Source organism: Trichomycterus rosablanca, chromosome 2 (genome assembly GCF_030014385.1).
Source record: "Trichomycterus rosablanca isolate fTriRos1 chromosome 2, fTriRos1.hap1, whole genome shotgun sequence".
Lineage (NCBI taxonomy): Eukaryota > Metazoa > Chordata > Actinopteri > Siluriformes > Trichomycteridae > Trichomycterus > Trichomycterus rosablanca.
Window position 1 is genome coordinate 8081483 of NC_085989.1, and position 27676 is coordinate 8109158.

At 42.8% G+C, this 27676-nt stretch overlaps 1 protein-coding gene across 2 annotated transcripts in view; it reads right to left on the reverse strand.

Annotated features, from left to right (window-relative positions):
* Positions 1-1649: 1649 nt before the first annotated feature.
* ago3b (argonaute RISC catalytic component 3b) overlaps positions 1650-27676 on the reverse strand; it is a 41842-nt gene continuing 15815 nt past the window's right edge. Inside the window, exons 2-19 of one of the 2 annotated variants that reach the window (XM_062990023.1) lie at positions 25114-25285; positions 24087-24207; positions 22612-22820; positions 22381-22517; positions 21657-21791; positions 18574-18661; positions 18311-18458; positions 16537-16656; positions 15517-15639; positions 11536-11669; positions 8353-8537; positions 7208-7367; positions 7026-7116; positions 6700-6894; positions 6444-6578; positions 4768-4869; positions 3153-3352; positions 1650-2009 (exon numbers count right to left, since the gene is read on the reverse strand). In XM_062990023.1, coding sequence (XP_062846093.1) covers positions 1901-2009; positions 3153-3352; positions 4768-4869; positions 6444-6578; positions 6700-6894; positions 7026-7116; positions 7208-7367; positions 8353-8537; positions 11536-11669; positions 15517-15639; positions 16537-16656; positions 18311-18458; positions 18574-18661; positions 21657-21791; positions 22381-22517; positions 22612-22820; positions 24087-24207; positions 25114-25285 — 2564 coding nt within the window. In that variant the 3' untranslated portion in view covers positions 1650-1900. Of the gene's footprint in view, positions 2010-3152; positions 3353-4767; positions 4870-6443; positions 6579-6699; positions 6895-7025; positions 7117-7207; positions 7368-8352; positions 8538-11535; positions 11670-15495; positions 15640-16536; positions 16657-18310; positions 18459-18573; positions 18662-21656; positions 21792-22380; positions 22518-22611; positions 22821-24086; positions 24208-25113; positions 25286-27676 lie in introns of both variants that reach the window. The other variant, XM_062990020.1, reaches the window with a different exon arrangement.

Genomic DNA, 27676 nt, shown 5'->3' on the forward strand with positions numbered 1-27676 from the left:
ACACTCGGAGTACGCTCGAGTGCAGTTCAAGGGCATTTTGACACCGGTCAGAAAGCGTACTGGTGCCAAAATAATCTTCCCATCGAGGTGCACTCTGTTCAAAGTGGTAAAATGGAGCAACAAGTAATTTATTCTAATCCGGGACATGGTGGGTCAGGGTTACACCAGAAAACAGAAGGGCGCAAGGCAGGAATATCATGGACAGTGCGCCAATCAGTCGCAGGGCTCAGAAATAGCCAATCAAATCTGTGTACGCTTGCTGTTAGCACCGCTGGGACACATATTGTATGTCAGGGTTCCACCAGAAATAAGAATGCCATGGACAGGGCGCCAATCAATGACAGGCTTTAGCCACCCACTACAGTTTAGAAATAACCAATCATATCCGTCTAGGTGCCCGTATGGGTGTTTGGACCGCTGAGATTTGAACCCGAGTGCACCACGTGTTGTATGTCAGGGTTCCACCACAAATAAGAAGGGCACAAGGCAGGAATGGCATGGACAGTGTGCCAATCAATCGCAGGGCTTTGGCCACCCCCCAGCTCAGAAATAGCCAATCATGTCAGTGTATGTACCCGTCTGACTGTTAGCACAGCTGGAATTTAAACCTGAGTGCACCACGTATCGTATGCCAGGGTTCCAACAGAAAAACAGAAGGGCACACGGCAGGAATATCATGGACAGGGCGCCAATCAATCACAGCGCTCAGTAAATGCCAATCAAATCCGTGTAGGTGCCCGGCTGGCTGTTAGCACTGCTTAGATTTGAACCCGAGTGCACCACGTGTTGTACGTCGGGGTTCGACCAGAAATATGAAGTGCGCAAGGCAGGAAAACCATGGACAGGGCGCCAATCAATCACAGGCTTTAGCCACCCCTACAGTTTAGAAATTGCCAATCATATCCGTGTAGGTGTCCGTATGGGTGTTTGGACCGCTGAGATTCGAACCCGAGTGCACCACGTGTTGTGCGTTCTTCCAAAAATCTGTAAACGTCCTTGTGAACCCTGCCTAGATCTCATTGGTCATTGCAATTTCTATGCTGCATAGAGCCACGCGTCACCTTCCTGCCACCTTTCGGCTTGCAGCTGGTGGACGTTTGTAGCTGAAGCGAACGGAAAGTCGCATCACGCACCGCACACATCTGGCAGTGCTCTGTTGAAATGAACAGGTGGCGGCAAAGAACGATAAAGAAATACGCACAGGAGTGAAAAGGCGGAGACCTTGAGATGCCCGTAAAGTGTCTCATCACAAACAGTTCGTGAATATGGACAATAAAGGACCCTAAATACACAGTGTCCTTTGGCAAGTGATCACCGACCACTTTCTCAATCTGAATAGAATTAAAACCACGTTAACAGCACTGTAGAATTCGATACAAACAAAATAAAAAGCACCTACTGACCCATTCTGGCCTACGATGCCACACTGCCCTCCAGTGGTGCTCTGCACTGAGCTTCTCTTCAGCCCAGTAAACCTGCTTGACCTTTCTCTGAGGAATCAGTTCACCTTAATTTGAGCTGATTTACCCAAAGAATACATAAAAGCTCCATGAGATCACACACACACACACACGCACGCACGCACACACACACACACACACAAACTCGATGCTAATAAATAAGACCCACGCTTCTCTCAGGACTCACAGATCTACACACAAGGCGGAACAGGATGAAGTGCGTTCTTAGAAAAGACTGGCTGTTTGTTACTATTCTATTGCATAAGTGTGAACCCCACCCCTCACCTAGCTTCAGTAAGGTTCGGTTCGTTTTAGCAGCAGCGCGGCCCGTGATTGGTCGCTGGCGCGAAAAAGTGGGGGGAAGCTTCTCCAGCTCAGTGCATGATGTCATCTGAGTGACAGGTTAATAGGTGAGGAGGAGGAGGAGGAGGAGGATGGGGTTAAGCGAAGTACATGGTCCTCAAAGTGTCGTGGTGAATCTGCACGGCTTTGGCCAAAGCCTGAGGGTCTCGTCCGTTACTCTGCCCTGACACGTGACTGCCCTCCGCACTGAGGAAAGAGAAAGACAGAGACGTTTGCATATGCTTAATTTAAGTGTTAAATATTAAGTGAAATGAATCATAATCATAATAGAATTCATGCTGGTCTGGGTCACAGTGAGTCTGCTTTCAACCAGGAAACACTGGGTGCAAGGCAGGAACACTCTGGACAGCGCCAATCCATTGCAGGGCTTCGGGAAAACTCCACCTTCCAGACGTAGCCAATCACGGCTGTGTAGACGCCTGGCCAGCTGCTGAGATTCAAACCTGGTGGACTTTGGTTACATTCATAATCCTTTTATGTCAGACACAGCCATGGACAATTCAGTGTCTCCAATTCACCTCACTTGCATGTCTTTGGACTGTGGGAGGAAACCGGAGCTCCCGGAGGAAACCCACACGGACACGGGGAGAACATGCAAACTCCACACAGACCCTCAGTATTGTAAAATAATAAACGTAGCAGCCGAAATGAATCGTTCATTCATACAAATGTTAAAAAATGACTGTCCTGCTCTATAAGCAGTAAGCTTTCGAATCTCAGCAGGGCTATCGACCTGGCAGGGCGTCTAACAGGCACATATGTATGTGTATGTGGAAGGAAGGTCAACAGGATTGCCGGTGCAGAGATGCAAACTGGTTGTCTGGTTGAGACACTTGTGCGAACAGTGGATGATTTACAAAGGCTATAGCATTGGAATCCACCGCTGGCAGGTGAAAAGAAGTGGCCAGCAACACTCCAGAAATTGCAATATGGAATCGGAAAGAACTAGACTCTAGTAATATATGCACATTGATGATACAACTACTAATGCAGCGCTATGCAAAGCTCATTTTTTACTAATGTTTACTGTTTACTAATTCTAACTAGTCACATTAGAAAGAATGGTAGTTATAAGCACCTTAATGCCAAACATTACTCAAATAATGATATAAACTAAGTGAATTTAAAAGATTAAGATAAATGTAAATAGGTTTTATATTTATGTGGCTACTATCTATTAGCATTTGCTGCTTCTTTTCATGTCTTGTTCCCATTTCAGTGAAACAGTATGTATGTTTATTATTTTTACCTGTATTAAGGAGCTACCTAAGCCAGCGATTACCCCAAAAATATTGAATAAAACCTTGTCTTGCTGCTACGAATCCTTACCTGTCATGCTCCTTGTCCACCAGGTGGTAGCGGGCTCGGAAGGCCACCAGGTGGGCATAGTAGGCTGGGGCTGGGATGGAGACGGAGCGGGTGCAGCGAACGTAAGTGTGGCACAGCTGGTAGGTGAGCAGCTGGAACTCATCAGCTGTGAAGCAGTTGTCATCCCACAGGACGTGGTAGTGTGAGGGCCGGCTCGTGCCCTGAGACACACCGAAAACAACAGCAGGGATGTTAGTCGTGTTACTGAAATACATGACTACACTGAAATACATGTGGCTCACAATGTACACTAGGGCACAATATTTCGTTTCAGCATCGTCATCGCGATGTGTGCATGCGCGATAGTCACATCGCAGGACGTGCGATGTTTCTTAATGCAAGTTATATCAAATACGTCATGCTACAACTTTTTTGCCGCTTGACACAAAACGAAAATTCACACCGTTCTCATTTTCAATGACGGCTCACACGCCTTGTGTACTGAGCAGCAGCCAGTCAGAGGACTCATAGGATCCGGGTTCATTGAGATTTCAGACTCGTGATTCCTGATTCAGTACAAAGATTCGAATCATTAACCCGGTTGATTCAGGAACCGCCCCAGCTCTAGTATTGAACAGTCTTATCTGCAGCATTTCTCTCCCATTGATAAAAATACGGAACAAAGCGCGTCCCGTATCAGTTCAATACGGAACGCAACATTTAGTTTTCAAATACGGAACGATTCCGTATTTTACGGGACGGTTGGCAACCCTAGCGCTAACATGTCAATATAACATCTCGATTCGTGTACAGAAAACGGTTACATTTGCTGACAAGCCCAAACTTGCTAATAAAAACACTTATTTATTTACGTTTGAAAATAACTTTGTCCGCTCCGTCAGCCATGTTTATTTTTCTGTGAGAGAAGAGATATTGAAGCTTTCTTAGTTTAATGCTCAGTTTCAACCAAGTACAAAGATGTAGCTTGTCATAATCTCTTGTAACCCTTGTAGGCACCACCCTTTTTCACAGATGAGCCCCTTATTTAGAGTAAGATACATGCATTATTAATATTACTAATAATGTGGTGAAAATTCCTGCATTTTTTTAATATCGCAATATATATCGCAGGGGAAAAAAAATCGCAATGTCAGTTTTTTCCAATATCGTGCAGCCCTAATGTACACTATATGAAGTATTAAGTATTGGGACACTGCTTCTATTTTTTGACTTTGTGTGTTTCAGCCATAACGATTGCTAACAGGTGTAATAGATCAGTAATATGAAGGTAATAATAGGCTTCTAATAGGCAGCAAGTTCATGGAGGGCTCTTTCCTGTACCCCTGTGCACAAAGCAAGGTCTATGTCCTGACCTCAGCCCCACTGAAAAGATATGAACTGGAACATCAATTAAGGCTTTCTTGACCAACATCGGTGCCAAGCCATTAAATGCTCTTTTGACTAAATAGGCAAAAATTCCCACAGACCACATACTTCAAAGTCTTGTAAGAAGCCTTCTCAGATAACTGACTCTTATAACTGAAAAGACCACATAGAGGTCACTCACGGTCAAGGTGTCCAAATACTTTTGGCCATATAGTGTATTTGCAGGAACGTGCGCTATGGGAGAGCGTACCTGTATTCCAGCATGACTGCAGAGGTAAAAATCGAACTCGTATGGATGGGTGATGTCTGTGTCTACGGTGGTGCCAGCAGGAATGTTACCGCTTCGACCAACCTAAGGAATCAAAACAGAGGTAATAAAATACATAGGAACGTTAGGAAAGAATTACAGAGGAACGTCGATTTAACGGACTAATTGGTACTGATTGGTAAAATGCGAGTTTCCATATATTTCCAGAGATACATATGAAAACACAGCACTAAGGTCCCATAAAGTGCTAAACATACACATATGATTAACAGTAAACTAAACAAGGTAAATAAATATGTAAATATGTCATGTAAAACCACTACAGTTCACTGCATACATAGTTTTTCTTTAGACCTGCGTATATCACTCACTCACTGTTTCTTATAATATAACATAAACACCACATTCCACTTTCTTAATACTTCTCAGCAATACCTAGATGCAGTATAAAACAATGAGAACAAGGCGAGAACAAAGTGAGCTTCCTGGCAAAACAAAGCCTATCACTCATGTAAACACAGAGACGTGCGCCGGCTAGCGGACAATTACTGAACTACTGGTAATGGTACGATTTTGCAAAAATTGTAAACAATCGGACCGGACATTCGGCTTTCCCGATGTTGTCTGTTAAATCTGAAATCCGTTAAATGCTCTGTATTATAAAAAAAAAGGCGATGATAATAGTCTCTTTCTCTAGTTACTTTTCAGCAATACCTAGTTGCACTCTTTCGCTCACCACCTTCCTTGTTTTTCGAAGCCATAACTAAGCAGAGGAAAAAGGCGAGAACCAAGCGAGCCTCCCGGCAAAACGAAGCATATCACTCAAGTAAACAGGGAGACACGCACTGGCTAGTCGACGATTACTAAACTACTGGTTTTGGTCCACTTTTGCGGGAATTGTAAACAATCGGACAGGACATTCAGCTTTCGCGATGTTGTCTGTTAAATCTGAAATCCGTTAAATTGAGGTTCCTCTGCATTATAAAAAAAAGCTATGATAATAGTCTCTCCCTCTTGTTAGTTTTTAGCAATACCTAGATGTACCCTCTTTAACTTACCAGTTCTCATGTCTTTTAAAACTATAACTAAGCACTAGAACTTGCAAAAATTAACATAAAATACAGAGAAAAAGGCGAGAACAAAGTGAGCCTGCAGGCAAAATAAAGCCTATTACTCATGTAAACAGAGAGACGTGCGCCGGCTAGCGGACAATTACTGAACTACTGGTCTTGGTACGATTTTGCAGGAATTTTTAAACAATCGGACCGGACATTCAGCTTTCCCGATGTTGTCTGTCAAATCTGAAATCCGTTAAATCGAGGTTCCTTTGTATTATAAAAAAAAGCTATGATAATAGTCTCTCCCTCTTGTTACTTTTGAGCAATACCTAGACACACACTCTTTAACTTACCAGTTCTCATGTCTTTCAAAACTATAACTAAGCACTAGAACTTGCAAAAATTAACATAAAACACCAAGAAAAAGGCAAGAACAAAGTGAGCCTCCTGGCAAAATAAAACCCATCACTCATGTAAACAGGGAGACATGCACTGGCTAGCCGACGATTACTGAACTACTGGTCTTGGTACGCTTTTGTGGACATTCGGCTTTCCAGATCTTGTCCGTTAAATCTTGAAATGAGTTAAATGGAGTCTCACCCTCTCATTACGATCAGCGCAGAACAGTCGTGTGTGGTGGCGTTTCTGCACAACGATATAGGTGATGCCCGGTTGGTACTCTTTCTCCAGACTGATACAGGCCTCCCGAATAGCCACCAGCTCATAATACAGGACCTGGAGTTAAAGCATGTGATAGAAAGAATAACTATTAAAAGAAAAAAGGCTAATGTCGCTATAATGAATAAACTTTTACAGGAGACGTTGTCCAAATTCGATTTCAGGTTCTAATCCTGACCTGACGGAACTGCCCCTCGGACACCCCGTCCCTGTAGAAGATGAGGCGGGTGGGTTTGTAGCGGGTGGATTTGTAGAACTGGATGAGCAGCTCACGGACCATGGAGGCCAGGTCCTGGATGATCTCCTGTCTGGGCCTCTGCACACGCACCGTGGCACAGTAGCGGCTCGGGTGGGCGTCCATGCTGCCCACCACCTACATAGTTGAGTACAAAAGGACACGATGTAGTTGGTAATGTGGGAATTCATTCATTACATCTAGAATAAGTATAAACAATTTTTTATCCTCTAAAGTCTACTGATAATTTGGGACTTGTTTATTCTTACCGCAGCAATTGAGGGTTTCTTGCCATCCCCTGCGGGTGGGTGAGTGACATCAGCACCCAGAAAGATGACCGGCTGCTGGAAGACCGATGGACTAAAAGAAAAAAAAAAAGAGCCAGGAATGAAGACATGTAATCAATCTATGTCCACTGTAAACAAGTAGTAAATGATCACATGGTACCTACCGTTGATGAGGTACCAGGATGTTGTTGATGCCACCGAGCTTGACATTGATCTTAAGGCAAAGGTTGGAAAGTGTCTGTGGGGATGTTTTTACGACGTTCTTCACCTGCACACACTGAGTGGCCATTCCGAGGAGAGTGTCACCGACACGCTTCACCTCCGCTGCACAAACGCAAACATGTCAACATGAATGACGGCCGTACGAGACGTGGCAAACGTATTGCAAACGTATATATATATATATGTAACACGATCTAAACAAACCGTGTATATATTTCCACCAATGCCGATGCATCTCATCACCTACACTTTGACGAGTGCAGTGTAGCCCAGCACTGTGTATGGAGAGACACACCCTGAGAGCACTCTTTTCTCATCTCTGTGCAGGTGCCATCAATCAGCACCAGTCATGAGAGAGAGAGACCCCATTTGGCGTAATCCCGCCCATATCTGAACAACAGGCCAATCGTTGTTCACGTGGCCGCTCAGCCTAGCCGGCAGGCAGAGCTGACATTCCATACGATGTATTTGAGATCCCAGCTCTGGTTCCAGCGTGTGTTTTTACCGCTGCGCCACCTGAGCGGCCTCAAACCGTAATTAAAAGTAATAGGTCAGTCCAGGTGGTGAGGCGGGATATTCCACTAGCACACCAGCGCTGAGATTCTCAACTCCCCGGTTCGAATCTCAGCTCTGCTACCGGTCGTCTGGGCGCCTGTGCCAAAGTGGATGAGCCTCATGTGCGATTCCACTAAGGGTCGAGGGACTGCGCACACATCGAAGGGGGCGTGGGGCAAGCGAATATACCCTCTTCGAATGCAAATGGGATCCCCAACTAACTGGCTATGATAAATCAGGAGAAAAAAGGGAGAAAATATAAGCTCAAAGGCATTACTGATGGTTTAGTCACACCTAGTGATACAGGTGTATAGAATTAATTATTGTAAATGTTTTAGTAAAGGCTGTATGCACAAAGCATGGTTTGAGTCCCTATTATACCCACTAGGGTCTAATGGGTCAGACCTTCTCATGTGACATCAGTACCTGACCTCTTAAACACTTTTGCTTAGACAGGCACAAATTCCCACATACACACAAACACAAACCATTCGTGAACAAGATCAACATTCCGTTCCTAACAAGGCTGTACCGTAGACTGGCGTTTTTCCGGGCAGGATGACGATGATGAGTTGCAGGCCGGAATAGGTGTTCTTCAGGTGTCGGAACATGGGCTCTACACTGTCTGCTCCCTGAGCGTACTTGCAGAAGCATGGCTGGCCCTGGATGGGCATCCCCGCGTCTTTAGAGATCTTACGAAGCTGGTCTGTGAAGCTCCTGGAAGAAAGAAAGGAAAGGACAGGGATGAAAGGTAAGCTGGGATGTTTCAACCTTGCGTGTGAATACAAAGAGAAAGTGAAACAAAGGAGAAAGAAAAGCATGTTTGGAATGTGGAAATGTCACCTGAGGCTGGAAATGTGAACAGCTGTGTTGAATTATTTAATGTGGTTGGGTGTGGCACTCAGAAACAGAGGCAATGCTGTTAAACTGATGAGAGAGGCCTTTTGAACTCTTGAAGAGCAGCTGTGCACTGGAAAACTGGCAAGGACTCACAAGAGTGTAAGTAATTATCTTCAAGTTCAATCTTACCAGTCCAGTACCTAAAACACTGAGCTGCCACTGCGACTATCACCAAGGTTCAATTTGACCACAAAAGGCACAACATGGTTCGAATCTCAGCTCTGCTTCCGGCAGGCTGGGCGCCTACACAAACAATGATTGACTCATTCGCAGAGAGGGTGCCGAAGGGGATTCCTCATAACTGATGCAATTACGAGCTCTGCTATCTGATTGATGGTGCTGCACAGAGACGGGGGATAATGTGTTCAGGGTGTGTCTCTCCATACACAAAGCTGAGCCTCATATGAACTCGCCCCGTGCAGGTGAAAAGATGCAGTCGGCTACTGCACACGCGTCGGAGGGGGCGCGTGTTAGTCACAACTCTCCTCGGTCAGAGTGGAGGTCAACATTAGTAAAGAGGAAGCATAATGCACTCAGGTACAACAACATTCGTAATGTTGTTTGCAACAGTCGTGGCTTGACAAACCGTGCAGTATGTAGTGTTTTAGTCTGTTCTAAACTGGCGACACGCCTCATTTCTTTGGCACGTTCTTCCGGTGAATATTTGGTCTTCCTCTCTTCATCCTCCATCTGTTTATGTTTATTTTTTGCACCATATTGAGGAAACCTCTCTCATATGTCAACACTGTCATTCTAACGCTAACTGAAAAATCCATAACCTACGAGGAATCAAAGACGTTATACCGAATGTACAGTCATATCGCCCAGCAGTAGGATCAAGACTGGCAGTTCTTGCAGTAGAGAAACAACCCCAACATCATCATTGACCCTTCTCCATAGCTGACTCCTTATTTCTTAAATATTGCTGACACATTTTGGAGTTGTGTTTGGGGTCATTATCCTGTTGTAGGATGGAATTGGCCCCAATCAAGCGCTGTCCACAGAGTATGGCATGGCATTGCAAAATCTTGTGGTTGCCTTCCTTCTTCAAGATCTTTTCCACTCTATATAAATCTCCTATTTTACCACCTCCAAAGCACCTCCAGACCATCACGCTGCCTCCACCATGCTTGACAGATGGCATTAAGCATTGGTCTTGCATCTTTTCATTGTTCCTGCGCCTCACAAATGTTCTTCTGTTTGATCCAAAGACCTCAAACTTGGACCCATCTATCCACAACACCTTCTTCCAATCTTCCAGTGTCCAATGTTTTTTCTCTTTGGCCCATCACAGTCTTTTCTTTTTATTGGCCAGTGTGAGGTATGGCTTTTTCTTGGCAATTCTGCCATGAAGTCCAGCATCCTGAAGTCGCCTCTTCACCGTTGATGCTGACAATGGTGTTTGACGGGTTCCATTTAGTGCAGCTGTCAGTTGACAACCTGTGAGGCGTCTTTGTCTCAAACTGCACAGTCTAAGATATTTATCTTCTTGCACAGTTTTGCATCGGGGCCTCCCACACCTTTTTCTGTCCTCGTTAGAGCCGGTTTGTGCTACTCTCTGAAGGGAGTAGTTAACAGCATGGTAAGATATTTTCAGTTTCTTTGCAATATCTCACATTAAGTAGCCTTTCTTTCTTAACACAACAATAGACTGACGGGTCTCTAAAGAAAGTTGTTTCTTTCTGGCCATTTTGATCCTGTAAGCAAGCCAACAACTGCTGATGCTTCAGATACTAACCTAACCTGGAATGTCGTGCTCCCTTTTATGCTCCCTTATTAGTATAACGTTTTTAAGCTGTGCAACAAAATTGAAAAAGGGTTTCCTAGCAATCAATTAGCCTAATAACATTCTTAACTTGGATTGGCAGCCATGCCAGGAGATTGAGGCAGAGGACTGAGAATTGCTGATAATAGGACTATATGCAAAATAGGCCTCTATACAAAAATAGGCTTTGATGCAAACATTTTCATTCTTTAAAAATCATCTGATACATTTAAATTAATTGTGTAATGGACAAAATTGTTTGTGAATTGCATGGAAATGTGTTTGTCTTTGGAAAAGAGGAAAATTTGCAAGTGATCCCAAACTTTTGAGCGGTAGTGTATATATTACATTTATTTAGTTGTTTAGGAAATGTTTGTAGGTTTTTGTTTTGTCCCTGTTCCCACTGGACTCTGCCCACTATTATGAGAGAGAGAGAGAGACCCGATTCGGCTTAATCCCGCCCATATCTGAACAACAGGCCAATCGTTGTTCATGTGGCTGCTCAGCCTAGCCGGCAGGCAGAGCTAAGATTCGATACGATATGATGTATTCTAGATCCCAGGTCTGGTTCCAGCGTGTGTTTTTACCGCTGCGCCACTTGAGCAGCCTCAAAACATAATTAAAAGTAACAGGTCCGTCCAGATGGCGCAGCGGGACATTCCGCTAGCACACCAGCACTGAGCTTCTCAACTCCTCGGTTTGAATCTCAGCTCTGCTGCCCGTCAGCTGGGCGCCATCTAGCGGGCACAATTGGCCATCAAGTCTGTTGGGTGGGAGAGATCGGACTAATAAAGTGGGTGGGGTCTTCAAACACTGTGCAAGGACACTGGTTAGCAGACCAAGACGCCTGTGCAGAAGTGGATGAGCCTCATGTGCGAATCCACTGAGGATCGAGGGACTGTGCATGTGTCGATTCAGTAGTAGTCTACATATAGTCTAGAGCTCAAAAAGGCTAAATTAAACCTAGGGTTGATTAGGACCATGGATTAAGTTCTCTTGGAAATACAGTAAAAAGAGAAGAAAAGAAAGGATGGTGGAAAGAAGCCATACTTGAGGATCTCCTCTCGGCACTGTCTCTGGGTGGCGAAACAGGCGATGGCCCACATTTTGATTTCTACTCCAGTGTGGAACTGCTTCCCTCTCATGTCCCATACACCGTGGCTCGGAGTGGCAACCGTTCGATTCTACGTACATACACAAAGACAGATCACCTCTTGGGCAAACACTCACAAACGCTGGCAGAAGCTTCAAAGAGTTGCAAAGAGATCAAATGATCATTTATGACTGGAATTGTTGTGTAGCGTTATTAGCTTTACATCATTACCAATAACATAATGTGACGAGCATGCTAAGCAAATAATAAAGAGCATAAATATTTAAATATCCAGTAATTTCATAGCACATATTAAGCAAGATACCACAGCAACAGATCAAATCAAAATCATGCAGAACAGAAGGTAAAATGTGCATTTGCAAACAAAAGTAATTATTAAATTACGAGAGTAAGCCGATTCTTTTCTACCACCTGGTATTTCCCCAATTTAGACACAGCCAATTCCCTAGTGCACTTGCGAACTTGGCTGTATAAAGAACATCAATGCTGGCTTATGAGATCCTGCTTTTTTCCTCCCAATCTAGTCGTATCCAATTACCCGATTGCATTACGCTTCCTCTCTACTGATGCTGATCCCCGCTTCAGATTGAGGAGAGCGAGTCACATGCCCCCCTCCTACACATGTGCAGTAGTCGACTGCATCTTTGTGTACGGAGAGCCACACCCTGATCGACGCAAGCCGTAGCCTCATGGATAAGGTACTAAACTAGTAATTAGAAGGTCTCTTGTTCAAGCCCCACCACTGTCAGGTTGCTGCTGTTGGGCCCTTGAGCAAGGCCCTTAAGCCTCAATTGCTCAGACTGTACACTGTAACTGTAATGTAAGTCGCTTTGGATGAAGGCGTCTGCTAAATGCCGAAAATGTAAATGTAATTATTCCTCGAATCTGTGCAGGCACCATCAATCAGCCAGAAATGGTCATAATTGCATCACTTATGAAGTTATGAACAACAGCCAATCGTTGTTCGTGTAGCCGCCCAGCCCAGCCGGATGCCAGAGCCGAGTTTCAAACTGACGAGTAGGGCTGAGTATCGCCACTAATTTCCTGGATCGATTCGATTAGATTCACAAGGTCCCGATTCGATTCGATTTTCGATTCGATTCGATTCAACACAGTTAGACATATTTGAGTTACATTAACAGGTTTTGTTTAAATATGTACAGATGTTCAGAGAACGAATGTGATAATTGTACAAAGAACACTCATTATTAAAAATATTTGTGTATTTTGTTTACATAAATAATTAATCCAAAACAGAAAACAGTAACATTCATTTTTTATTATTATTTTATATGTCTGACACACTACAGTACAACATTGTAAATGTAATGTAAACATACACCTGGCTGTTGAACAGCTTATGCCAAGTTTACACTACACGACTTTCTGATTTGCCGGGTCGCTGTACAGTTCACACTGCACGACTCACAGGTGATAGGGGGGTTTTACACTACACCATCTATCACCAGGGGGAATCACAGGCGAGCTTCTCTGGTCTCCAAAACTACGTTTTGTCACGAAAACACACGTGAGAAGTGATGAAAGGTTTAATGATACCACGTCCAAACATGCACATCAACAAGTAGCGAGAGATCAAAGTTTGTGCGCTGATGTAGAAAAAAGGAGAAAAATAAAGGAATCTGAGTGGATTTGGCAACACGAGCAGCATGGCTTGTTCTGTAGTGAGTTGGAGGTTAATAAATATTTTGTTTTGTAGAGAACGATCAGGTCAGAAATACTGTAAAACTTTCCAACCTCTCCCCTGTGTTTCCCCTCGCTGTTTCTCACATTGATCGAGAGCCGAGTTTTGATCGCAGAGCGAACACCGAGTTCCTCCCGAACCTAGCGGTGACCCGTCGCCGAGCGAAAATCAGGGCAAAGATCGTGTAGTGTGAACCAGGCATAACTTGAGCTTCTGCCATGCTGAACTGATGTGCAGGTCAGATCTCGTTGCGCAAAAAAACAGTGGCTGGTCACGCGAAATTAAAGGGGTAACAGATTTCCGTGTACACCGTAAAAAGGGGCGTATTTAAAAGATCGATCTCGCGTTTATATGAATCGATATCGGATCGTTCAAATAAAGATCGATTCGAATCGAAAAATCTATTTTATAAACCCACCCCTACTGACGAGTTTGAAATGTCAGTTCTGGTGTGCTAGTGTGTTTTACCGCTGCACCACCTAAACAATTTTTAGCATTTTTTAATTTGTATTTTAGCCAATTACCTAGTATCAAGCTCCTATTCTGCCGAGGAGGGTCATACCTAACACACACCCCCCACCTATCCCATAATTTAAGTGGAGCTGAAAGATGTGATGTCATACATCACGTGACGTTGGTAGGATGGCAGGCGTAGTATGTCCAAGGTTGCGTGCATACTGCACACTTGCGTACTGAAAGAGCTTACTGCTTTACCGCGCTGCCTTGAATTTAGTACGTACTGTTTAAGAATGCGATTTCGGACGCTGCCACAGCTTTGCTACACAAACAGAGCAAGATCATAGCACTGGTGGGCTAGCTTATGGGCGAGCGTGTGTGAGAGAAAATGTTAATTTACACACATCATCAATTATTACTTAGAACATGTAGATATGCTTAGAGCATGATTGCCAGTAGTCATATTCCAATATTCCAAAAATACAGCTACAGTGGAATGTTACTGGATGTGCACGTGGTGTACATGATAAGAAGTGCGTCTGTTTAGACCAGTTTATACACCGATCAGCCATAACATTAAAACCACCTCCTTGTTTCTACACTCACTGTCCATTTTATCAGCTCCACTTACCATATAGAAGCACTTTGTAGTTCTACAATTACTGACTGTGGTTTATCTAGTTCTCTACATACCTTTTTAACCTGCTTTTCAATGGTCAGGACCCCCACAGGACCACTACAGAGCAGGTATTATTTGTGGTGGTGGATCATTCTCAGCACTGCAGTGACACTGACATGGTGGTTGTGTGTTAGTGTGTGTTGTGCTGGTATGAGTGGATCAGACACAGCAGCGCTGCTGGAGTTTTTAAATACGGTGTCCACTCACTGTCCACTCTATTAGGCACTCCTACCTAGCTGGTCCACCTTGTAGATGTAAAGTCAGAGACGATCGCTCATCTATTGCTGCTGTTTGAGTTGGTCATCTTCTAGACCTTCATCAGTGGTCACAGGACACTGCCCACGGGGCGCTGTTGGCTGGATGTTTTTGGTTGGTGGACTATTCTCAGTCCAGCAGTGACAGTGAGGCGTTTAAAAACTCCATCAGCGCTGCTGTGTCTGATCCACTCATACCAGCACAACACACACTAACACACCACCACCATGTCAGTGTCACTGCTGTGCTGAGAATGATCCACCACCTAAATAATACCTGCTCTGTAGTGGTCCTGGGAGAGTCCTGACCATTGAAGAACAGGGTGAAAGGGGGCTAACAAGCATGCAGAGAAACAGATGGACTACAGTCAGTAATTGTAGAACTACAAAGTGCTTCTATATGGTAAGTGGAGCTGATAAAATGTACAGTGAGTGTAGAAACAAGGAGATGGTTTAATTATGGCTGATCAGTGTATGTTCTAGCTAAGAAATCTCTGCTCCACTGTCCTACAAGGACACAGACGGGAGTATAGGGCCTTCCCTCCTTCATACACTTTAAGACTTGAGTTTGAGTCTCAGTGAAAATAGGTTAGCGAATTAGATTGCTGCAGCACCTCAGCTCAAAGCACATGCTGGTTGATTAAAATCAGTACACACAGCAACCCAGACCAGTACCATCCAGCTAAAACACATATAGTATACACATACTAAACAAAAATCTCATCTACTCACACACATGCACACACACACACAGCAAACACACTGCACACACAACAAACTGCGTGATTGAAAGGGGAGAAGGTACCAGGAAGTGCTCAGAGCTCACCCTGCCGCCGTACTGCAGCATGGGGGCAGGCAAGACGCGACCGGTCACTTCTTCCATCTCGTCCCGCACGCGGAACTGAAACTCCTGTACGAACGGGTCGGCCTCGTAGTTCGCGCTGCGCACCTGGAAAAGAGGGAAGGTATGAGACATAAAGAATGGAAATGTCTCGCATTATTACATTATATAGCCGAAAGTAATTGGACACCTGATCATGAGCTTTTCGGACATCATATTTAAAAACCAAATAGTGTTAAAATAGAGTGACCTCTATGGGTCTGTCTGAAAACCTAGTGAGCTCTCTACATAAATGCATTTTACACCAATTTACACGCTCTGGAGAAGAAGGCTGCCTAAATTCTTAGATGCCTTAAAATGCTGCCTTATTTCAAAGCCATAAATTGACTGGATATCAAGGGAGGTTCTGATGCTTCCTTAGCGGTGAAGGCAATCCCAGCATTCAGTGCAGCACAACTTTTCTCACAAACAATTACAAATGTGGCGAATGAATGCGAAGCAACAAATGGAGAAAATGAGTACAAGTGTCATTTATTTGCAAATTCAGGCTTGTCAGTGACAATTCACAACAGGAGATGTTAGCTGGCATGCTAGCGAATTGTGCCACTTCAGCCCATTGGTTTGAATGGCCTAAGGCTAACTGTGTTAGCTTAGTAAGCAAAACTGCCGTGACATAATCGCCTTCATCACTAAGTAGTGCATCATTTAAAGTCGATCCTCTTTATTTAGGCAGCTGCCCAGGTAGGCAACGGGCAACAAAACCGCACACTAGGTTGTCGGACAGACCCTATGTGATTTTTTCAGCTATAACAGCAGCCACTATTATCAGAAGACTTTGAGGTAAATATGTGCCTAGCCTAGTGGTAAATGAAGCACAAAACACTTATCATGTGAAAACTGCATTAGAATAATTTGGATAATTATTTATTAAGTGCTTAAATAAATAAAAATATTAATGTTTAATTCAAAGCAGTGATGCTACTGCTGTTCTAAATGATCACTCACCAGTCGGCTGATCTCCTCCTGTCTGTCCGGTGCAGATCGTGCTGTGGCTTTGATCATAGTGGAGGTCTGGTTGTCTGTCAGTTTCTTAATGCAGCGCTGGCCAGCTACAATGTTGCACACCTGTAGGAGTTACAGAGGAATATACAGTTAGAAAGAAGAATTAAGTACATCAAGTACATCATTCTACAGTAGCCATATTTCATGACCTTTCATTTGCTTAAGCAGTGATGTGTTATATACTGTAGTATAAACACCACTAATTGTGTTCTGTGTGACAATCATGGTGAAAACTAAGAAGGTGTCACATAAGCTAAGAGAGGAGAGCACCAAAGGGACAATTGGTATAAGAAGATTTCCAAGACCTTGAACAGTCCTAGAAACACCACTGGGAGCGATGTCCATAAGTTCTATACTTACTACCGCAGCAAACCTGACTGGCTGTAGGAGAAAGCTTAAAATAAAACACTTTGGTGATATCTTGCTTGTTTCCAAGATAAACGGTTTAGACACTTGCAAGTCAATGAAAAGAACCTTATAACCCTATAATCAAGTTGAATTGGACCAAAAATGAACCATGATGCTGCGAAAAGCTCATGATTTCTTATTGAAGATATCTCAAAGCCTTTATTGCAAACCACAGCTTTGAAACTAAGATCACTTAATGGTGTCTGAATACTTTATTAAAAATACTGAACACTCTTATTTTAATTAACACATATACTGTGTGTTAAACAAACAGAAGAATGCTAAACAAGTACAGCATGAGAGTAAAAATGGTACTAGTTATGGTACTAGTTAAAGTGGTTTTGGGTCATGAGCTTTGGGTGGGTCACGAGCCAAAAAATTGGGTCGTGGAAATAAATAATAAGAATTAAATCAAAAAATTTTAACAGCCACATAAACACAAAATTAACTTGTCCATGTATGCTCCATTGTGGAGGCTTTACGTTACATCTTGTAAACCACAATGGGACCAGATTGCCACTAATTTTATTACTCACTCACTCACTTTCTTAACCGCTTATCCAGTTAGGGTCGCAGGGGGGTGCTGGTGCCTATCACAGCTTTTCAATGGGCGCAAGGCACACAGTAACACCCTGAACGGGGCGCCAGTCCATCGCAGGGCAGACACACATACGCACACACCTATAGGGCAATTCAGTGTCTCCAATTAACCTGACTGCATAATTTTTGGACTGTTGGAGGAAACCGGAGCTCCCGGAGGAAACCCACGCAGACACGGGGAGAACATGCAAACTCCACACAGAAAGGACCCGGGCCGGCCCACCTGGGGATCGAACCCAGGACCTTCTTGCTGTGAGGCGACGGTGCTACCCACTTAGCCACCGTGCCACCGTTCTAATTTTATGAATTAAGTACATTTCGGTTTGTTTCGTTTTGATGCATTGTTTGTGTTGCGGTGAAAATCGCTTGGAAATAAAAGTGGTACCTAGTAACTCGACGTCCCCTAAACTCTTAGAATCCCCTAGAATCTTTTAAACTCAACGCCACTCCCAGAACCAACTGACGTTGAGTTTCAAGGTACCACTGTAAACATCAGGTGCAAAAAAAATAGTAGGTTTTTTATTGTTGGACAAAAAGCTCTGTAGGGCTTCCTTACCATTGACTTATATAGAGTGGTTATGATAGACACTGGAGCTAAATAAATATCCGCATCCAGGATGATATTCTACCTCATTCTTTCTCACTAGAACCAATGGAAATCCATCTTGACTATTAAACTATTGAAGAGTGAAAGGCGAGTGGCTCTCACCTCCAGTGGCAGATATGTGTGCTTCTGCTCCTGGCCCACCTGCAGGCAGGGCAGATGGGGATATTTGAGCTGCAGGTTGTATTTCTCACGGAAGTACTGCGCCACTGTTCTCTCCACGGTCTGTCCGTTCTCCAGTTGCAGTGGGAACCTGAGGGTAAAGTTAACATACGCTTGTGAGAGACGTGCACTACATGGCAAGCGATAACAGGAAATTAAAGTCCAGACAAGATTATATCCTTTATTATTAGGCTCAATTTACTCACGTTTGGTGGCTGGCAGGTCGGCGAGTGACGTTACACACTCTGTATTTCCTTCTCATGGTGCCACAGTGGGTCACTTCCACTTTTAAACCTAAGAGAAGGATCAGATTTTAAACAAGGTCACTAGATGTGTTTAATAAATACGTCATTCGTACTTGTATGGCATACAGGCACCAAAACAAACCCCCAAAACCTAAATAAGTAGTGATGTAGTGAATGGTTGCAAAGCTTTTAATTGTGATGTTTTAATTACAAGGTGTGGAGGGTGAAATACACCTATCAGCCATGACATTAAAACCGCCTCCTTGTTTCTACACTGACTGTCCATTTTATCAGCTCCACTTACCATATAGAAGCACTTTGTAGTTCTACAATTACTGACTGTAGTCCATCTGTTTCTCTGCATGCTTTGTTATCCCCCTTTCACCCTGTTCTTCAATGGTCAGGACTCTCCCCAGAGCGATCGTCTCTGACTTTACATCTACAAGATGGACCAACTAGGTAGGAGTGTCTAATAGAGTGGACAGTGAGTGGACACGGTATTTAAAAAACTCCAGCAGCGCTGCTGTGTCTGATCCACTCATACCAGCACAACACACACTAACACACCACCACCATGTCAGTGTCACTGCAGTGCTGAGAATGATCCACTACCTAAATAATACCTGCTCTGTGGTGGCCTGTGGGGGTCCTGACCATTAAAGAACAGGGTGAAAGCAGGCTAAAAAAGTATGTAGAGAAACAGATGGACTACAGTCAGTAATTGTAGAACTACAAAGTGCTTCGATATGGTAAGTGGAGCTGATAAAATGGACAGTGAGTGTAGAAACAAGGAGGTGGTTTTAATGTTATGGCTGATCGGTGTATTATGGCTTTGATTCCACAACTCAGAACTTCTACAGGTTTATCTTCTACAGTTTCTTCATTTTCTTTTCCTTTCTCCTGGCCAAAATGAACCAGACATTTGCATAAGCAAGGCGGTTATAGTACATTTCTATTTAAATAGCTTGCAAATTGTAGGCGTCATTCCAAAAGGTTAAGGGTAAAACTGGGAATCCTTTTGTCTCTCTATTTAGAAAAGCAGCATAAATACTAAATAGTCCTGTAATGTTGGTATAACAAGATCGTGTTATTCAAAAAACACCAGCTTCAGTCATAAAGAGCTTAAAACTCACACTTGCCAAGTTAAAATTGTTGATTTATACATTTGTTTGTCCTATTTAAATAGAACCTCATACGCAAGGAAGACGTCTATCAGACCAAACGTATTCGGAGAACTGAGCTTGGCCAAGCCATTCTAAAAACCCTGAGCATAAATATTGTGATTGTACACTTAAAGGGCCCCAAAAACATTACAATGTGGTGTAATGTCCTTTAAGTATGCAATTTCTGTTTAAAAATCTTAACAAATTTTTTTATCTGCAATTCCTTCAGATCCCTTAAATAGTTTAATGATATTATGCACTGTAGACAAAGAAATATGCAAATCCCTTCCAGTATTTCATTATGTATAAGGCCCTACCTTATTCACGGCAGTGGAAATCGCATCACAGACCGTGAAATCGGCCTTTTCCTGTGTAATTTGCAATTTGCTGTGAAATAAAAAATGTAAGGTTTGTGTTTAGCGATTTAACGTTTCCATTCACGTAGCGTTCAAGTGCCTCATGTTTACTGGTTAATTTGTACTGCGAGACGGTCCTAGTGTAACCGAGCGGCTTTAGAGTTTGCTGAGTTTATAAAGTAGGAAATAAACTGCACATAGACAAACTATGAGGAGCATAACACTTTACTGGCTTGTTTTTTGAGGTGCAGCACAGACTACACAGAGATGATCACATGTGTAGAGAAGCACACTTTTCCATTGATTATGGAATCCCCAAAAAGAAAAAAAAAATTCACTTTATACGTAAACACATACAGTACATCAAACAATATCAGGACACTAAAGCACAGAAAAATCTGTTATAATAGCAATCCTACAGCAATTTAGTTAGCAATCGGTTAATCAAAATGTCCAAGATGTTAAAGTCTAAAGCAGCTAAAAACACGACACAGGTAACAGAGTTTGTAAAACTCCCAACCAATTCTCTGGACGCAGGAAAGGAGGGTAAAACATGGACGAGAATTTTTGTCTTTGAGACAACATGAAGACAACCTGTTCTAGGTTTACATTCAACTATTAAGGTTGGCCGTGTTGTATATTGTAGCTTCCGTTTATTTTATCATTCAGTTTATGACTGCTGTGAAATGTAGCACTTTTCTTTGCTCCTCAAAAACTATTTTTAAATTGAATTGTTATTTATTTAATTATTCATTTATTTTTACCCCATTACTAGCCCTAAACTGCCCCCGTCTCAACCTTTTTGGAGTGTGTTACAAGCCTGAAAAACAGGAATGGGTGTATATTAAAAAATCAAATGAAGTTGACCAGACAAACATGAAATATGTTTTACACACTTTGGTTACATTCATGGCAGGACAGGTAGTTACTGCTTACACAAGATTCGGTCTTTAATGTCAAACACAGTCATGGACAATCTTGTGTCTCCAATTAACCTGACTGCATGTCTTTGGACTGTGGGAGGAAACCCATGCAGACACGGAGAGAACATGCAAACTCCACACAGAAAAAACCCGGACCTGGGAATCGAACCCAGGACCTTCTTGCTGTGAGGCGACAGTGCTACCCACCGAGCCACCCCGTTTAAAGTACGTTTTTTTATTTGCATTTTCCATACTGTCCCAATTTTTTGTGATTTGGCTTATATTATGTAAGCGTGCGCATTTCAATACTGGCATCATTTCCGCAAGTGTCACTTCACTAAATATTAAACTGACTTCAAATTTGAGACAGATTTTGTTTTCCTAACCTTTAAGACACATCACAATATGTCATACAGCAGAATTCTGTTCTCATTATTGGATCACATCTGGCTCAGCAACTCTACAGGAATTATACCGCTGTCTTTAAGCAGACAGTATATAAAGATGCTTGATTCTAAACTGCTCTAAACCCTACCCTTTTTGAAAAGAACACACACACTCAGACACACACTCTCAGACAGTGTACAGACGCTGACACACACCTTTGATTTCTTTGGTGAATTTAACCCTGTGGGAGTCCGTCAGGGGGCGTGGCTGCTCATCGATGTTGTGGATGTCTAGAACCTCACACATGAACTGGATCACTTGCTGGGCTTTGTAGAATGCAGTTGCAGACACTACACATGAACAGATAGCAAAAGTCACTTACAAATGATTCCATTTATTTACTTAATTAGGATTTTAACGTCATGTTTTACACACTTTGGTTACATTCATGACGGGACAGTTTAAGTCTTTAATGTCAAACACAGTCATGGACAATTTTGTATCTCCAATTCACCTCACATGCATGTCTATGGACTGTGGGAGGAAACCGGAACTCCCGGAGGAAACCCACACAGACACGGGGAGAACAGGCAAACTCCACTAAGAAAGGACCCGGACTGCTCCACCTGGGGGATCAAGCCCAGGACCTTCCTGCCGTGAGGCAAAAGTGCTACACACCGAGCCACTGTACCACCATTTTTACCTATCTAGTATATGATCTGGTATTAGATAATCTAATTCTTCCAGATATACTCTAGGCCACCCAAGAAGGATGGAGGTCCCTGTTGAGTCTGGTTCCTTTCAAAATTGCTCACTTAGGGAGTTATTTAGGGAGTTTTTTCTAGCCACTGCTGCCCTCAGCTTGTTTATTAGGGACTTCTGGTCCTAAAAACCATAAAGTTTAAACTCTATGAACATTACACATCGATATAGACCCACCATCTATATTCAGCATCATCTTCCACATGGCAGGCCTCACTGACTGATGGAACCCAAACCACACCTCCCTGCCTCCACCCAGTGGGTGATCATATCCTTCAGGTGAAGAGAAGAACGATCGACCGACTGGAGTGTACCTGAGTGAGAAAAAGCACAAGTGGGTCAAATCTGATCTTTTCGATTCAAGTTTGGGTTTGGGAAACTGTGGGTCTGAAAACAGGTAGAACTCACCTCATGGAGGGCAGGTGGCGCAACACCACATCGACAGCGTGCACAGGGTTGGTGCTGATTGGCTTGTCCAGCTCTACAGGCTCAGTCGTGCTCCGTCCGGTCAGCACCTCATGAAGCATGTGCCAGCTGACCAGAGACACAAACTTGATGGAGACTTTGAAGGGCCGGTCCTTACCACCCTCTCCTGGTAGGGTCACGTCAAGATCCACCTGGACAAACAAGCCGTGTAATTTACATAAAAGTCCTGATTTCACTAGTTTAGGGTTCACAGAATGAAGTGATAAGCACATGACTACATTTTATATTATCAAGCATATTTAAATAATGTAGATATGAGCATTTTAAATTATTGTGATTTGGCACAATTATCGCTGTACATACAATTGATACATCGACTCTAGACAAAGCATTTAATACTATTACATAATTGAGCACATAGTATTAACATAATCAATGTAGATTAACATGTATACTCCAATAGCTTTGGTAATTTCTCCTTATACTGTATATTAACCTTAAAGACACTCCAAAATCTACATAAATATTTTTATTTGAATTTTTTTAAAGTACACAGCTTAGAGAATGAGAACAATATGATTGTGTCTAGCAAAATCAGCGATGGTTCCTTAATCAATAATGCAAATGCATTACAAAATACATTTTTTGTTTTGATTAGATCGGCAGCACTTTTACAAAAGGAGTTAAAGGAGCGGTAAAATACACTAGCACACCAGAGCTGAGATTTTGAATACATCGTATCGAATCTCAGCCCTGCCATCTGGCTGGGCTAGGCGGCTATATGAACATCATCTGGCTGTTGTTCATACAGGGTTAGGGAGCCGGATAGGGACCTCATAACTGATGCAATTATGACCTCTGCTGGCTGTTGATGGCATCTGCACCAGCTGAGTTGAGGAATAACGCTGATCAGGGTGTGGCTCTCCGTGCACAGGGCTGATTTGCATATAAAATCGGCTGGTGCAGGTGAAAAAATGCAGTCGGCTACTGCTCACATATCGGAGGAGACGTGTTTCAGTTCGCTCTCCTCAATCAGGGGCCGGTGTCAGCACCAGTAGAGAGGACGCATAACGCAATTGGGTAAAAATTGGACGCGCTAAAAATCGGGAGAAAAAGGGAGAAAATGCTACTAAAAAGCTGGTGATCGGTGGTCCAGCTATAGATTTTCAGAGGGCCAAGCAATAGGAATTTCTGTAAATGGGTGGGCTTTGTTATTGCTAGCTTTATGACAAGTTTCGCCCGCTGTGCCAACTGCAATGATATCTAATCGCTGGTGTGGTGATGGTTCTATTTCTAAAGCTGAACTTTAGAGGTTTAAGAGTCACAATTCAATACTGAAATTAAAATAAAATAGAATATTACTGTCATGTTTAATACCTAAATTACCTTTCAACATATATTTTTTGTATTTTTTATTCCTTTAAAACTGAATAATTCAGTGTAATTTCGTTTCTTACTCCTGCAGCAGCCACCGGTAGAGGATGTGCTGTGTAGAGGCTCCTCTTGCCATCGTACACCGGCTTTCTGTCTCCAAAGATGGTCACTTTAAAATGTTGCACCATGGAGTCCACCACCTCCCTGCAGGAGACGCAGGAGAAAAACATGTTTATAGACACTTCGGGGGAGACGACAGATGGGAATGGAGTTAGCAACAGTTTGGATAATGATCTGTTTTCTTGAAGACATCTGCTCGTTTATGCTCATTTTCGCAATCAAACTGGGGTGTTAAAGCACTCGAAGCTGAATTCAATCCAACTGTTTTGTAAACGCTTCTGAAACCCTGTGTTGTTTATTAAAAAGAGGTTTAAAAAGAGATGTGTACAGATGTATGAACTCATCTCTGTCGACAGTAGCAAAGACGTGATGGGTTATGAAGCCAGGTTTATACTGTTCAGTCTAAAAGCATTACAGTGCTCAGAGCTCAGTTGATTTTTTGCACGTCCAATTTTTTACCCAATTGCGTTATGCTTCCTCTTTACTGGTGCTGACCCCCACCCCTGATTGAGGAGAGCGAACTGACACACGCCCCCTCCGACACGTGAGCACTAGCCGACTACGTTTTTTCACCTGCACCACCCGAGTTCATATGCGAATCAGCTTTGTGCACGGACAGCCAAACCTCAGCATTACTACTCTGTGCAGAGGTCGTAATTGCATCAGTTATGAGGTCCCTATCCGACTCCCTAACCCTGTATGAACAACAGCTAAACGTTGTTCACGTAGCCGCCCAGCCCAGCCGGATGGCAGAGCTAAGATTCGATACAATGTATTCGAAATCCCAGCTCTGGTGTGCTAGCGTAATGTACAGCTGCACCACCAGAGCAGCGATCTCTCGCTAATGTGCCACTGTTGGGCCCCTGAGCAAAGCCCACAGTCAACAAGTGCTTGTATGATATTTGCTCACTAACGTAAGTCGCTTTGAATAAAATCATGTGCTAAATGTACACGTAAACACATTATTAAGTATTTGAGGGGATTTATTACCTGTTGACGCGGCGTGGGCATCTCTCTGGATTGATGTCCACCTCATACAGATAGACATCCATCTTGGGAATGTCCACCTGGAAGCAGTTGGCCAGCAACTTGATGGGCTTCCCCATGGTGCCATAGCCTGGCCTGCGGGGCATGGAGAACAGGGGCGCATCCCCAACGGCTCCTGCTTACACACATAAACATACAGGTTGCCGTTTATTAAGAGAGGAATGAAGCATCATAAAGCTCAGTGAAAGAACTTCTACATTCATTACATTTACAGTGACCTTATAAAGTGTGTAACTATTTAAATCAAACAGATGTAGCGAAACAGATGTTATAGTAAGTACAAGGGTTCTTCAAAAAGTTTCCGCACTTTTTAAAGTCTATTTATTAAGAATTTCAAAAACAAATGACATCACATGAAAATCTTCTTCCCCTTAAAGCTTCTTTGAGTGTCCAAAAAGGTGTAAATCAGATGGAGCTAGATCCAGACTATAAGCGTCTCTCAGTCTCTCAGACACGACCAATTACTACTCCTCCCACCCTGACTGATTCCAACAAGAATATACACCGATCAGCCATAACATTAAAACCACCTCCTTGTTTCTACACTCACTGTCCATTTTATCAGCTCCACTTACCATATAGAAGCACTTTGTAGTTCTACAATTACTGATTGTAGTCCCTTTGATGCTGTTCTTCAATGGTCAGGACTCTCCCAGGACCACTACAGAGCAGGTATTACTTAGGTGGTGGATCATTCTCAGCACTGCAGTGACACTGACATGGTGGTGGTGTGTTAGTGTGTGTTGTGCTGATATGAGTGGATCAGACTCACTGTCCACTCACTCTCCACTCTATTAGACACTCCTACCTAGTTGGTCCACCCTGTAGATGTAAAGTCAGAGACGATCGCTCATCTATTGCTGCTGTTTGAGTTGGTCATCTTTGAGATCTTCATCAGTGGTCACAGGACGCTGCCTACGGCACGCAGTTGGCTGGATATATATTTGGTTGGTGGACTATTCTCAGTCCAGCAGTACCAGTGAGGTGTTTAAAAACTCCATCAGCATCGCTGTGTCTGATCCACTCATACCAGCACAACACACACTAACACACCACCACCATGTCAGTGTCACTGCAGTGCTGAGAATGACCCACCACCCAAATAATACCTGCTCTGTAGTGGTCATGTGGTGGTCCTGTCGGTGTAAAAGTGTGGAAACTTTTTGAAGCTGTTTTTTAGCATTTGGGCAGCACAGCATTATATAAAGCTAGTTTACCGGCACTGGGACCTGGATTTAAGTGTCTGTGGTGCTGCTGGCCTGGTCAGACAGTCTTTAGACACAACTGGCCTTGTCTGAAAAAGGAAAATGAGACATGACCTAAAGATTTGCATGTCTGCGAGACATTTAGCTACATGGCCACTACAATCAAAGGACACCTTTCCTAGTTATGAACTTCTAGTAATTTACCAAACTCATGGATAACAGGTGCATAGTAGTTAAGGCAACAGTTTGGGGAAGGCCGCTACGCACACAAATCGATTTCCATAAAGACACAGTTTGCTGTGGCCTGCACAGAGCAATTCCTAATCACAACCTTACTGAACAACTTTGGGATAAACTGAAACCTCGTTTGTGAGATAGGCCTTGTGGTCAAAAATCAGTGTCTCACCTCAAATGCTTTTTTTGTTTTACATAATCGGGCACAAATTACCAACACAATCAAAAGCAGAAGTCAGAGGTGAAAAGAGTACTAAAACACTGTACTCAAGTAAAAGTACTATTACTTTACTGAATTTTTACTTAAGTACGAGTAAAGTTACTAGTCTAAAAATCTACTCAAGTAAAAAGTAACTCATTTAAAATGTACTCAGAGTAAACGTTACTTAGTTACTTTTTTTAACAGGAGAGGGTGACAAGTGGATATAAATCTCACAATAGTTGTTTTACTCAAATATAACAGAAAAAAACATGTTGATACAACATTTAGGGATGTATAATGTGTCATTTTAGTACAGACCATACCATAAAACTTTTTCAAACTGTATAAACACCAGTGATGGGTCGTTCATGAACGATCCGAATCTATTGAAGGGCTTTTTAAAATGAACGAAAGGAACAGAGTCGTGCCTGTGGGAGTCGGTGTATATGTATATATGTGTGTATATATATATATATATATATATATATATATATATATTAGGGCTGTCACACGATAATTTTTTTTTAATAAAGATTAATCGCGATTAATCTTGATTACAATTTTTAATCATGTGACGGCCCTAATATATATGTATTCATCTCAATTAATCGCAAACTAATAATTAAGCAAAATTTGAACAGTTATGCACATTGTTATTGCAAGAACGTGTTTACCAATAAAAACATTCATAAAATATGATAAAATTATTAAATCTAAATTCATTGTAGAAAGCACATTATCTGACAAAAGTGAGGATCTTTTCCTGTTCATGACCCTGACACTGAAAACAGGTGCACCAACCATAATGTTTTGATCTAATATAAGGCATCAATAAAGCATCAAAACACAGATATGAATATTTCAT